The sequence below is a fragment of the Helobdella robusta genome (genome assembly GCF_000326865.2).
Source record: "Helobdella robusta unplaced genomic scaffold HELROscaffold_16, whole genome shotgun sequence".
NCBI classification, from domain to species: domain Eukaryota; kingdom Metazoa; phylum Annelida; class Clitellata; order Rhynchobdellida; family Glossiphoniidae; genus Helobdella; species Helobdella robusta.
The window spans coordinates 3,915,596-3,928,977 of NW_008703893.1; the positions used below are offsets into that span (position 1 = coordinate 3,915,596).

At 32.4% G+C, this 13,382-nt stretch overlaps 2 protein-coding genes across 2 annotated transcripts; one reads left to right on the forward strand and one right to left on the reverse strand.

Moving 5' to 3' along the window:
- Positions 1-290: 290 nt before the first annotated feature.
- On the forward strand, positions 291-2,894 carry HELRODRAFT_169987 (hypothetical protein; the record flags this gene model as incomplete). Its single annotated transcript, XM_009015787.1, has 10 exons — positions 291-533; positions 618-682; positions 861-1,170; positions 1,233-1,439; positions 1,506-1,698; positions 1,761-1,860; positions 1,934-2,072; positions 2,146-2,265; positions 2,360-2,605; positions 2,712-2,894. 10 exons carry the CDS (start codon positions 291-293, stop codon positions 2,892-2,894), a joined length of 1,806 nt encoding a protein of 601 aa, XP_009014035.1.
- A 525-nt stretch (positions 2,895-3,419) lies between these two features.
- Positions 3,420-9,733, reverse strand: HELRODRAFT_75685 (hypothetical protein; the record flags this gene model as incomplete). Its single annotated transcript, XM_009015788.1, has 18 exons — positions 3,420-3,554; positions 3,669-3,815; positions 3,937-3,986; positions 4,089-4,380; positions 4,505-4,629; positions 4,742-4,862; positions 4,937-5,050; positions 5,191-5,293; positions 5,608-5,700; positions 6,420-6,577; positions 6,713-6,782; positions 7,414-7,564; positions 7,711-7,927; positions 8,049-8,223; positions 8,754-8,830; positions 9,038-9,175; positions 9,422-9,502; positions 9,569-9,733. Coding segments are annotated over 18 exons (2,412 nt in total), but the record flags the coding sequence as incomplete, so codon positions are not given.
- Between the last annotated feature and the right edge of the window lie 3,649 nt (positions 9,734-13,382).

The window sequence follows — 13,382 nt, forward strand, 5'->3', positions numbered from 1 at the left end:
GACAAATTGATCGCGGCAAACAACCTTATCATTAGAAATTTCAAATCAAATACTATTGTTAATTAATTCAGGTAAGACGAGGTGCAAATTTAATAGCAAGGGTTATAAAATTTTATTTTAAAATCTGTTTTAACTGTTTAATAAATAAACTCTTTATACCTATTTTTATAGACATCAATTGCAATACTTTTTATTTTGTGTAAATAGAAACATTATTAACAAAACGTGTCCGCCTCCGCCACGTTTTTCCGGTTCGTGATTGTCGGTATTTGTTTCAAAATTAGCCGAAAATGACGTGCGTGCTTGCGATAAGTTTGTTTTCATTTGTTTTATGCGCTGTTCATGGCGCCTCATATTCTGTCAATCAGGATATTAAGAACGTTAATGTGGTCAGGAAGGTTGATCTAACTAGCCATTTAGTGAAAACAAGCGCACAAGTCACATTCGTCAATAATGGTAAATCTCCAGTTAACTCTTATCTTGTTTCCGTGGAACCGAAATATAATTCAAAATTGGCTTTTATCGGAGCATCGGTAGTTTTTTAAAATGGGATTTAAATATTTGCATTGATTAAAACCACAAATTTTAATTAAATCTTCATCATATTATTATTTCAGATTTCTAAATCAAAGGATGACTTTGAAAAGTTGAGTGTTACTGAAGTTTCAGTAGAAAAACAGAGGTGTGTTGTACATTAAAAATTTAATATTTTATGTTACTTTAGTATTTAGTTAGATTTAAAACTGTATTTTAGATGCAACTGCCAGCATTATCTCTTACGTTGTTCTGATAAATTTTAGGTTTTGCATATTAATTATAATTCTATTATTATTAATTATTTTATTTATTTTATATTGTAGCAACAGTTATTATTTGGTTCACCTGAACAAGAATGTTGTTGAACCTGGATTTGAACTGACGATCATCATTGAGACAATTTTTATTCATGCTCTGCTTCCGTACCCATCCCACATTACTCAGTCTGAGAAGCAATTTGTGAAATACATGGGAAACCTATACTTTTTTACTTCTTATGTAACCACCACTCAAACCACTATTGTTACTTGTTCTTCATCCAACATTGATTCTTACACTAAAGAAAAACCTTACAACATCAATGACAGAGTATTAAATTATGGTCCTTATGAAAATATAGAACCTTATAGTCAGGTAAATTTATTATTTCTACTTTAAACTACTTAAAATAGTCATTTACTTGTAATTATTTTTAGATTGCTTTATCTGTCCATTTTGAAAATAACACGCCATTCCTTACTGTGACTAAAATGACTCGAGTGATTGAAGTGTCACATTGGGGAAACATTGCAGTAGAAGAGACTTTTGATATTAGTCATACAGGAGCCATTTTAAAAGGCTCATTTTCAAGACATGATTATCAAAGAAATCAAGATGGAGTATCTTCTGTTAAATCATTCAAAGTATTTAGCTTCAATTTTACTTTTTTTTCACTAAACTGTTTTTTTAATTAAATATACTGTTTACAGACTTTATTACCAGCTTCAGCGAGAGATGTATACTATAGAGATGAAATTGGAAATATATCAACAAGTAGTTTGAGAGAAAGTGAAGATGGACTTGAATTAGAATTAAAACCCAGATTCCCTCTTTTTGGTGGATGGAAGACCCAGCATTACATTGGCTACAATGTTCCTAGCTACCAATATCTTTACAACAAGGGTCAATTTAATATAGTTTCTTATGAATGTATCTTTTAAACACATGAAGTATCCTATTAACAGGAGATAAGTTTGCATTGGTCATGAAATTGGTGGACCATATATTTGATGATCAGGTCGTTGATGATTTCACTCTCAAGATTATTTTGCCTGAAGGAGTGAAGTATGTAAATGACAAAAGCCTCAAACATTTTAATTTGTTGATGTCAATACAAGACAATACTTTTTTTAAATAGGGACATAGTGTTACAGACACCATATGAAGTGAACAGAGAGTCAGATGAACTACACGCAACTTACCTGGATACTACAGGTAGACCTGTCATAATTGTTACCAAAGGACAGCTTGTCGAACAGCACATTCAAGATTTTCAAGTAATTTAAATATTTTGGGTCATTTGCATTTAAATAATTGTACATATGTAAATTATAAGTGAATTATTTACAGTTGCACTACACCTTTTCCAAATACCTTTTATTGAGGGAACCTTTGCTTGTCTTTGCTGCATTCTTCATATTGTTCCTCACTGTCATTGTTTATGTTAGATTGGACTTTTCAATCACAAAAGTGGGTAGAATTTAATAAATTTATTGATAATTTGTCAACATTTATTCAATTTCTTGTGGTGAAAATTGTTAGTATTATTTTTTTCTTGAATTAGGATGAAGCCAGTGAATTAAAACTAAGAATGGCAAGTTTGGTGAAGCAAACAGTAGATAGCCATGAAAGAAGAAGTTCATTGTACCAGAGTTATGAAGATGCAATCAACAAATACAAGGCAAGTAAGGAAGCTGGAACATTCAAGAACAATCAAAAGAAGATTGATGGCGACCACAAACAATTGACTCAACAGATTGCCGCTTTCCAACTAAAGCTTAAAGCAGAGGGTTCTGATGCTGCTGAAAAAGTATAAATCGCTCAACATTTCTTTTGTTTATTGCATAATTAATTGGCCTATCTAGACCGATATATTTGTATATGTAGATTGAAAAAATTCAACTGATTGAACATAGGTGCTGGAGCTGCAACGTTTGGATGTTCAAGTGCGAGATCAGATCAGTCTGCTGATAACCAATGCAGAGAAACTTATCAATGGTCGCCTACAGAAGCAGCAATACAGCGAAATTGATAAGGGAATCCACGAGAAAAAAGATGATCTCTGTCGTAAAATGGATGCCATCATTGCATCTCTCTAATCTTCATCCTAGCCATTACTTGCTGTTAAACAAAATGTTAATGATAAATTTACGCACTTATCGCACAATTGCTACGATTCTTATTTCTTGTTTGATTTGAAGTTGCAAGGACCCCATAACTGTATTTAATGTTAAATTCGAAAAACAGATTCTATTTCAAATTGTAATCTTTTTGTAATTTTTCAGTTGGGATCGGCATGCGCTAGCTTCGTTTTTAAGTAATACAGCTCATAATTTGTTTAAATCTGAAGAGGTGTTTTCTTCAGTTTTGTTAATGATAGTTAAAGACAATTGTCCGTGGTAGAGATATCATAACTTTATTAAACAATTATAGAAAATGTAAAAATCTGCCTAGAGAATGTTGTGCCAATGTGTCTGATAACATTAGGTTTTGAATTTAAAGAATATGAAAGTATATTTCTTGGATGAACAAATTATAGCTTGAAACTGAATATTGCATATATAAAAATCTCAAGTAGCATGCATGTTGAGAACCAGACTGGCACCCGCTAGGATTTACTTGGATCATCTGTCACAGACGAAGTTTGCGAAATTTGTTGATTGGGTGCTTGCTAGCTCGCTAGGATTACCAACTTCGATTATCTGGCCACCTGACATCACTACCACGACGTCCGAGTCCATTATGGTGGAGATACGGTGCTGTTTAATATATTTTTACTTAATATTAATAAATGAAAATAAACGTTTTCTCATGTGTAAATGTAAAGATGGTTAAGATTATTTAAAAATACTTATAAGAAGTAAGTAAGTTACAGCAATGGTGATGACAGTTTTGTCTTTGAATTGGTCTGCGATGATATTTTGAATGACTCGGTCAGTGTGCTTGTCAACGGATGCCGTTGCTTCATCCATCACTAGAATACTACTGTTTCTTACCAGGGCTCGGGCCAAGCACAACAGCTGTTGGGTATCATTCACTATATCGTATTTAATATGGTACAAACTGATATAATAGAATAACTTTAGTTGCAGTTAATATAAAACAAGCACCAAATCTCTATAGAGATGCAACTAATCAAACCTGTTTTTCTCCAATACTTAAGCTGCTTCCGCCATCTGTAAGCATTGTGTCTGTAAATAATTTTTTAGTGGTGTTCAACAAACGATAAATTAATTAATTCACTAATTGCAGTGAGAGACAAGCAACAAATCAGTTTAATCATTATTCATTACCTAGTTGGTGTGGCAAATTGCTAATTAATTTTCTCAGCTGAGAAACTTCAAGCACTCTCCAAAGTTCATGATCACTTTTAAAATGGTAAGGATCTAAATTGAACCTCACTGACCCAGTAAATACGACAGGATCTTGGGGAATTATCGACAATCTAGATCTCAATATATCGAGTGGAATGTTTTTAGAATTTAAATCATCTAAAAGTATGTCTCCTTCTACAATTTCAACCAATCTGAAGATGCCAAGTGTTAATGTTGATTTTCCACTGCCTGTTCTGCCACATATACCGACCTGTGTTTTCATTTACTTAGTTATTTTGTTGTTTCTTCTTTTCCGATTTTAGTTAAAATATTGATGAAAAATAGCTTTACATTAACGATTAAAAACGAAGTATAAGGCTTAGCTTAATAAATACCTTTTGTCCCGCCTTGATATTGAGATCAACATTGGTTACAACTGGATCTAAACTTCTATCATACGACAGACTGACCTGTTGAAACATCACGTTACCTCGAGATGGCCAATCTGACGCCACCGACACTATATAAAGAATGAAGTTTGACAAACGAATTCAAATAAATAGTGAGACATAAAATATAGGAGGAAACATAAACGAACATAGGTTGTGATTTAGAGGTGTTAATGATGTAACCTGGATCATTGCAATCATGTTCAGGTGTCAAGTTGCAATACTGAACCAGTCTCTGCACGTTTCCGCCGAACATCTCAATATCAGACATGTACTTTAGTGCCCATTGCACAAAGAAACAACTCTAATTTTCAAGAAATTATAATTAAGAGCACCATAAATGCACAAAGTTTCAAATAAATTTTTTTTATTACTTACAGTGCATGCATATAGCATCACAAAACCAGCTGAATTAACATCCAAGTAGCCATAGTAACATGAAAATAATGCGCACAGACATGAGCAGAGAACCATAAGGGCACCTAACAAATCCTTTTTAACAGATGTTAACAATTAATAACGATAATTGCAGTTGTTACATTTAAGAATAAAGTGGCGATTTGATCAGGTGAATATTAAAGGCGACGTATGTGCTGATGAGGGACGATCATTAACTAACATGTCCAACTAACCAATCTTATGCCAACCCAAACGTGTGTGGCATGGTAGAAGTAGAGTGGAAGATTGTTTTCATTGATCAGCTCCTTATTCTCAATTTCAAATCTCTTTTGCTGTCTAGTGATTGCAAACTTAAATATAAGAAATTACTTTTGATCTTGAAGATAACTTCAACTTATATATATATATATATATATATATATATATATATATATATATATATATATATATATATATATTTACAATATTCTATAAATATATATATATATATATATATATATATATATATTTACAATTTTCTATAAATTCTACCGAATGTTTGGCGTTAATATGTTAGTAGTTCGTTTTTTTTCGATTTAAATCGAAAATCATACCAAAGTCATACAAATATGACTGTATCGAAAAGCATTACAATTGCTAGAACTTAAAACCTGCTTGTCCTAATAACAGGTCCGCCAGCAAGCACTTGGGTAAAATGTGACAAAATTTTTGATTTGCTGATGCATTCAAGTCTCTGTAGCTCCCTAAATAGAAAATATTTAATTAACATTAGTGTCGGTTAAACACTTGCAATAGTGTGTAATGAACACATCAAATAAAAAGCTTATGTGTGTTACGCAAAAATGTGCACTGTAAATTTATAAGCACGGTGTCAATAAAGAACTTGAGAATTTTTTAAGAAGTGACAAATAGATAGATGATGTTCACGTATTTTGAATGAATGTACATTGACATTTCCATATTTTTAGACAAGCAGGTTTATAGAAAGTTAGCCTCGTCGGTAGGGTTAGGGTTGAAAACTTGAAAAATTTCACACGCCATCCGTCGGTCACTGAGTTAGCTCAGTCGGTAGAAGGCCACGTTTATATATATGTATTTATATATATGTATTTGCTATTACGCGATGACATGATTCGAAAACTATATGTACGAAGCTCATGGACTATCATACGCGAGTTAAGTGGTGCTTGCAAGTGTATGTATAGCATACATGACGTGCGGTACAGATAGTACAACATTTAGTATAAGGAGAAGTATAGAACAACATGTAAGCATATTTGCGATTGACAGAGTTGTAAAAAAAATAAAAAGAGTGTGTGTATGATGCGGTGCTTGCACGTGCATACAAATTGTGGATGCTACAGCTTTCGTAACATAAAGGATCAACTATAATAAATTAATAATATGATAGAAATGTAAACAATTATGCGCAATAACAAAAAAAAAAACAAACAATGTAAACCTGCACGATGCAATGTAGAATCTCTGTACAACAACAGCTACTATGATGATAGGTAAAATGGGCAGAAGGAATGCTGGATTGAAACAACCGTTTATCAATATGCCACCCAAGACAAACATTATTAGGAATAAGAAGCAGTCCAAATGAGAGTTCATTACCTTTAAAGAATGGATTCGCTGTAACAACACTTATAATACAGATTTCGTTGTATAAATACTTATAATGGTGAAAATAATGGCACTTTAAAGATTATAGCAACAATGGTGATGATGATGACAATGAAAACAACATACCAGGTCAATAACGTGCAGATCGGCTGACAGTCTGTTCAATATTCTTCCAAGTGGAGTTGTGTCAAAAAATCTTAATTAACATTTTCTTTTATTAAAATAATTAATAAATTGAAATTTAAAAAAAAATTCAACTGCTAGTTTTCTTCATTTAAATCATCAATCTAGCAGTAAAACCGGAGATCCATTCTAAGTGTGAGATACATATGCCCTGCTCTGCCCCAACCTTCGCATCATTGTAATGAGTGAAGTGTTTCAATGAAATGGTCGAAAAAATGTTCTTTGTTGTAACTTTAAAAAAACTACAACAAACCTTACAACTAAGATGGATCTCCGGTTTTTTACCAGTTTTATAATATTTTAATTATTTTAATCTGTAAATAATAAAGTAAAAAATATATCACGTTCAAATATATTTATATAGGGCAGTTTCCAAAACTGCGAGTTCACAAAACTAGCTTGGCAAATTAAAACGGTTATTTTATATTGTTATAATAATAACAACAGTATTAACACTAGCAGCAGCAATGCTAAATGAATATCAACAAGAATATTAAATAGAGATTTACAAATGAAATTAGATAAACATAAATAGAGGAAATTGCTAAGCATTCATAAAAGCAAAAATGATTTCTTTTTAGACGAATTTTGAGATGTGCAGCGTAGTTTACCAAGAAAGAGAAATGAACAGAGTGAGTAAATACCTCATAGTGGCGCTTGAAAGCGACAGCAGAATCTGGTTGTGGATATTTCTTGAGGCAGATAAGCATAGCAACTCAATAACGATCACGGATACAGGAATTAAAATAACAGAGAGCAAGGATATCGAGCAATATATCAATGTTTTGTGGAGATCTATATGACCCACCTAAGAAAAAAATTACCTCAATCCAACATAAATTTGGCAAAGTGATGATAAATAACTATCTAAATGCCAACTGTAATGGCAACAGAAATAATGAAAAATGACACCACTGACAACCAGCTACAACGATATCAACATAAATCAAACAAATAACGAACATATGAATGTTCTATGAGTAAACCGAGGTAATAATCGGCCGCCATTCTAACGGCTTGTTTAACAGCATAGAGGAGTACAACAAAAACAACGAGACTGATATTGGCGTATTTGAGGTACTGGAGGAGGAATCGAAGTGGGGTGGCGCCTATCTGCCTCTCTTCTTCAGTCATTAGTTGCGTGACTTCATCTACCAACTCGTTCTCACCTATAAATAAATAACAGAGATATCGTGGGCGTTATATTCATTAATGTCAAATTGAGATCATTATAAAGACACTGCACTTTTATAATTCTGAGTTTGATATCCTAAGCAACTGCATTAAAATACCAGGAAAATAATGAAGAAGACCGTTGCGTGGTGCACTCACTTGATCTATACGAATCATCAATGACATTTGTTTCTTGCTGCGTGTACATGTTCAAAGAATTGAGACTCATCAGTGACAGGACTGATTCGTGCGGTTTCGACAACGATCTCCGCAAGTGATGGCTCACCTATCACAGATGAATAAAAATTGATAACAATGAAAAATTCTTCATTACAATTACTTATTTGATGCAAACGATAAATAACTTTCAACAAATAAAATGAAAATACATGAAAATGATAATGACAAAAATGAAAGAGTAAAAAGAATTCCATATTATAAAATAATGCAAAAAGTGGATAAGGGTTATATAAAGAGCATAATAAATTGATTACAACAGTTATTCATTAAATTATTGCACAATTTAATGAATATGATAAAGTTAATAAATTTGTAAATGCTCATATGTTAAATAGAGTCAATTATAAAGTTGAAAAATAGCATCGTAAGACCTTCTCATTTGGCTGAGAATCGTGTCGCCGACGCGCCTCTTCATTCAACATGTCCACATTCAACCTAGCATTATAAGGAAAGCTATTCAAGGATATGCCATTATTTCAACAAAGAGAAAAATTGCGTGTAAAATACAGAAAAATATAAATAATGCATTAGCATTGCACCAAAATAAATGAGCATGAAATTAAATATTAACTACAGTTCTAAAGCCTCCTTCGAACAACTTTCAAATCTACCCTGGTAAAAAATTCTTCCCATTGATAACACAACGACCTGATGGTTAAAATATTTTTAAAGTTTAGTAAAATTTAAATGAAAATTAAAATTTAGATACAAATTTTAAACTCTATCGGTAATTTAATTACAACAATTACTTGAAAGACATAATCCCAATTCCTTCTTGTGAAAATTTACACAAAAATTAACTTGAATTAAAACATGTAACGTAAATGCATTAAAATATAGATGATTTTAATGCACCTTATGAGAATGGTTCAGCAGATTTGTATTATGTGAAACGAATACAACAGTTTTATTCCTATTGATGAGCTGTTTTAGAATGGCCTCCCTAAAAACAAATGATGAAACATGTGGATCCAATGCTGACAGTGAATCATCCTGAAATACGATAAGCATAACAATAAAGCAAAAATTGAACCGCATTCAAAAGTTACATAACATCTCATCCTATAAAAATTAATTTTCTATAAAAATGATTTATTTTTTCATTTTATAATGTTGTCTTTTCGCATGTTTCAGCAGTTTCTGAGTTTGTCAGTTTAATCTTTTAAAGAGTATTTAAAAGCGATTGATAGAATATGTATATAATTTGAAATGAATAATGAGTTATGCAAAAGAGATTACCAGCAAATATACATCAGCATCTTGGTACAGAGCGCGAGCCAACGCAATTCTTTGCTTCTGACCTCCACTTAAATTTGCCCCCTACCACATGAAAATAAAAAAAATCGTCATCCTCAACAGCAATGAGATATTAATGAACGAGCGGACCTTCTCTCCAATTTCGGTGCTATCTCCATTGACGAACGTATTGAAATCAGTCTGCAGAGAACAGGCATTGATGATACTTTCGTATCGTTCCTTGTCCCACGACAGACCAAATAGAATGTTTTTCCTTATTGATTCATTCAACAGCCAGGCTTTTTGTGGCACATAGGCGATTTTTTCGGAACTGCATTTTTATTCATCATCACAGGACAAAATTATTACGAAAATGGTAATAATTAGAGTTCAAAATCTCTAACAAAACAAATTACATTTCACCAACAGAAAAATAAACATCGCAGACCTCGTTGCAACAAAATTGAAAACCAAACAAATTAAGGGAGCAATAATACAATCACTAAACAGTGCCTAATAAACGGCGCATTGACACCGACTGATGGCACGATAGAACAAAACATCACTTGAAAATGACTCTTCCTTCAGATATCAACATTTCTCCAATAATAGCTGACAACAGAGAACTTTTTCCACTACCCACACGGCCCACAACCATTGTTAATTTACCTATTCATTCATTTATAATTAATGAATGTTATAATAAACTCACTAAAATGAAAGAGAAGTAGAAGCAAATAAAGATAAGCACAACCTTTTTCAATCCTCAGTAAAATATTCCATAGTATTGTATCATGAATCCACTTAAATGACGCCTTCTCAATTATTATTTCATCCTCGCGATCATGATCATCATCACCATCTTGATCTTCAGTGTTTGGTGACTTCAAGACCTCCTTCCTTCCATCCTTCTGTAGCAGCAAAGGAGACATGTGATTATGAAGAGAGTCACCAGCAATTGTTGTCACGTTCTCCCTCAATAACATCTCTTTATTAGCGTTCATTGAAGTAGATGATGACAAATTTGACACTCCACAATCCAGTGCCTTCATGTCAACGGATAAGTTATCAATATACCGCAAATTAGCACTAAAATAACAAAATACAATGAAAACCCGTGAATGACAAGCACATATAAGTATAATCGAACAATGAACTCAAATCTGATTTTTATTTCAATTCCAAAATTATATGAACATGGCAATGATACTTTTATAAAATCATATCTCAAATAAATAGAACTAATTTTCAACTGCAACCACCAACACTGCAATGAATTTCGGATTGCAGGAAGAATAATCTTAATCTATCAAACGAAATCTTGGCTTGTACAGTAACGTGGATAACATATGCAATGAAAAAAAGCTGATTTGCCAAGATGACAAAGATGATGATTGATGAAAAAACTTTGCTCAGAGACAGGTGTTCATCTTCCAGTTTATAGTACATCACAAATGTCTGTAAAAAAAGGTGATATGTACAAAATAAAAATAAATTCCAATAACAAATAAAATAAATGGATAAGCTGATGGACGACGAATGATAAATGAATAGAGAACTCAATGTCTAAATGATTAAGATGTGTAAGTGAAAAGAACATAAATGAATGACTGACCAACATGCAAGCAAACAATGGAATACCATCTGTTACTGTGGCTGCGTTAATTAAAAGAGTGTTGCTATACTTTCAAATGGTCATTTGAATTACACATTTTAATAAATTTAGAAATCAAAAAATTGCAAAAAACTTGAAATTGTATCAACGAGTTATGCATTACAATTTACTGACAGATTATATCACATGCATTTGTGCATGCATTCACAGATACACATACTCATACATTCACGGACATACTAACCAACAAGGACACGAGCTTTTGAAGCCTTCCACATATTATGCAATTCCTTATTTCTAGCTTGATCAACAGATTTCCTGAAGATATGATGCCATGCATAGAGTTTCAATAATTTGATGTTCTCCAGCAACTCTGACGTACGAGATAACCTTTCGTCTGACGTTTTCTGAAATTTTTTTTGTAGAGTAAATTAACTTACACGAACTTAAGTAAAGAGAATTGGAAAATTTCTTTGAAATAAAAAATAAAACCAAAGTGATAGAGTTGGCATTTGACAACAATTATTATTTTAGATAAAATGTTGCTCAACTAGTGAGAAAAAGTTTAATTAGATGAGGAAGCAATTGGTAACCCAGCAATCCAATTTTTACAGATTCACAAATTAATAAAAAAAAATAATAAAAACTAATAATTGAATACAATGAATAACAGAAGCATACCAAAAAATCAAAACAAAAGAAAGAAAAAAACCATGATGAGATCTTGCTTCATGCCTAGATATCTACCGACAAAATATTGTGCAGGCACAACTAACAATATCACCAGGCATCCAACTAATGATGACTTTCCTAACTGAATGTACAACATTAAGAAACCAAGGGCGACCTGCACAGTCGAGAATACAAGTTACATTACACCAATTTTATTACAGTGTATTGTAAGATCATACCTAATAAATTAATAAACAATATTTTCTGATTTTAATGAATCAGTCACAGTTGTAACAGCCATAAACAAAATTAAGTGTTGCAGTCAAGGCATCCATAATGAACCGAGCTACAAAAACATATAGATAAACTCACCACAAGAGGAATGCTCCAAACGTAGTGGAGGAAGAATGAAAATTCTATGATGGAACAAGCGTCAGTGGTCATGTGATTCGTCAACTGCCCACTCTTCACTGACATGTGTCTCATCTTCAGACTCTTGTGGAATGTGTATGCCTTTTGTTCCACCAATTAGTCGGTCGGGTTTATGTTTGGTTGAGTGATTGTTTGTTAGCTCACGTTTACAGAAACAATAAACAACAAAAGAACCTGCAGTGCTGATTTTATCCTGACTCCCTCCCTCGAAACAATAAACATGTGATAATCTTTGAAGAGGATTTGAACAATAAAGAGCACAAACATCAAAAGTATCAAATACAATGAATATAACATGTTGTCTCCTGTGAATGATTCGTATGACTGTGACGACGGTAATGACAATTGCGTTGACGAAGGTGCCAATGTTGAATAGTTCACCTGATGGCAATTAAATTCTCGACAATCAACACTTTTTCTATCTACATTTAAGCATCATTACAGTTGTGCAATAATCAAGAAACAAATAAATAAATGACAAATCGATTTATAAATGAATAAATATATCTACAAATGAGCATTGAAAATTTCTTACATCTGGAATGTTCAAGATGCTCCCTTCAGCATTTGTTGCATTGATTGGAGGTTTTGAGTAATCATGTTTCATGCATTCCAGAATGCCATCAAGTAATATTGGAGATGCAAAATGGAGGACCTCTCCGATGAATTGAAGAAATCCCGAAAATATTACTGCAGGGTACGAAACATTCCAAACACACCTCCATAATGAAAAAGATTTATTTAAATTCCACGATCTAACCTGAAAAGTATATATTATTCAAAATACCAAACATTCATCTTTCATCCTTGACTCTAAAAATATTTATGAAAAAGAAAACTATTGAAACGACAAAATATAAAAGTTTTGAGATGTTAAAAAAGTGTAAAGTTGAAACACTACTTTTTCCTTTGATATTTGTTCTTTTAGTTTAACAAAGTAAAGATTACAAGCTTCATTCTGAAAATATAAAATAATAAATCATTAAATTAGATAGATAGTTTAAATTATAAAAAGGAATTCAGACCGTAAAAGAATGATAAATAAATAAATTTTCAAAAAATCATTGATCATTTATAAACCAGTGAAAAATAAAATGAAGAGGCTGGCTACCTTATGCGTGCTTCCGAGATGGGACATGTGGAGAGGCTGCCTGAAGCCGAATATCATCATCCTGTTGAGCCAATGCAAAGTGACTCTTGAGGCCACACAACTATCATCATGCTTATTTCTACTTTTTCCCTCAC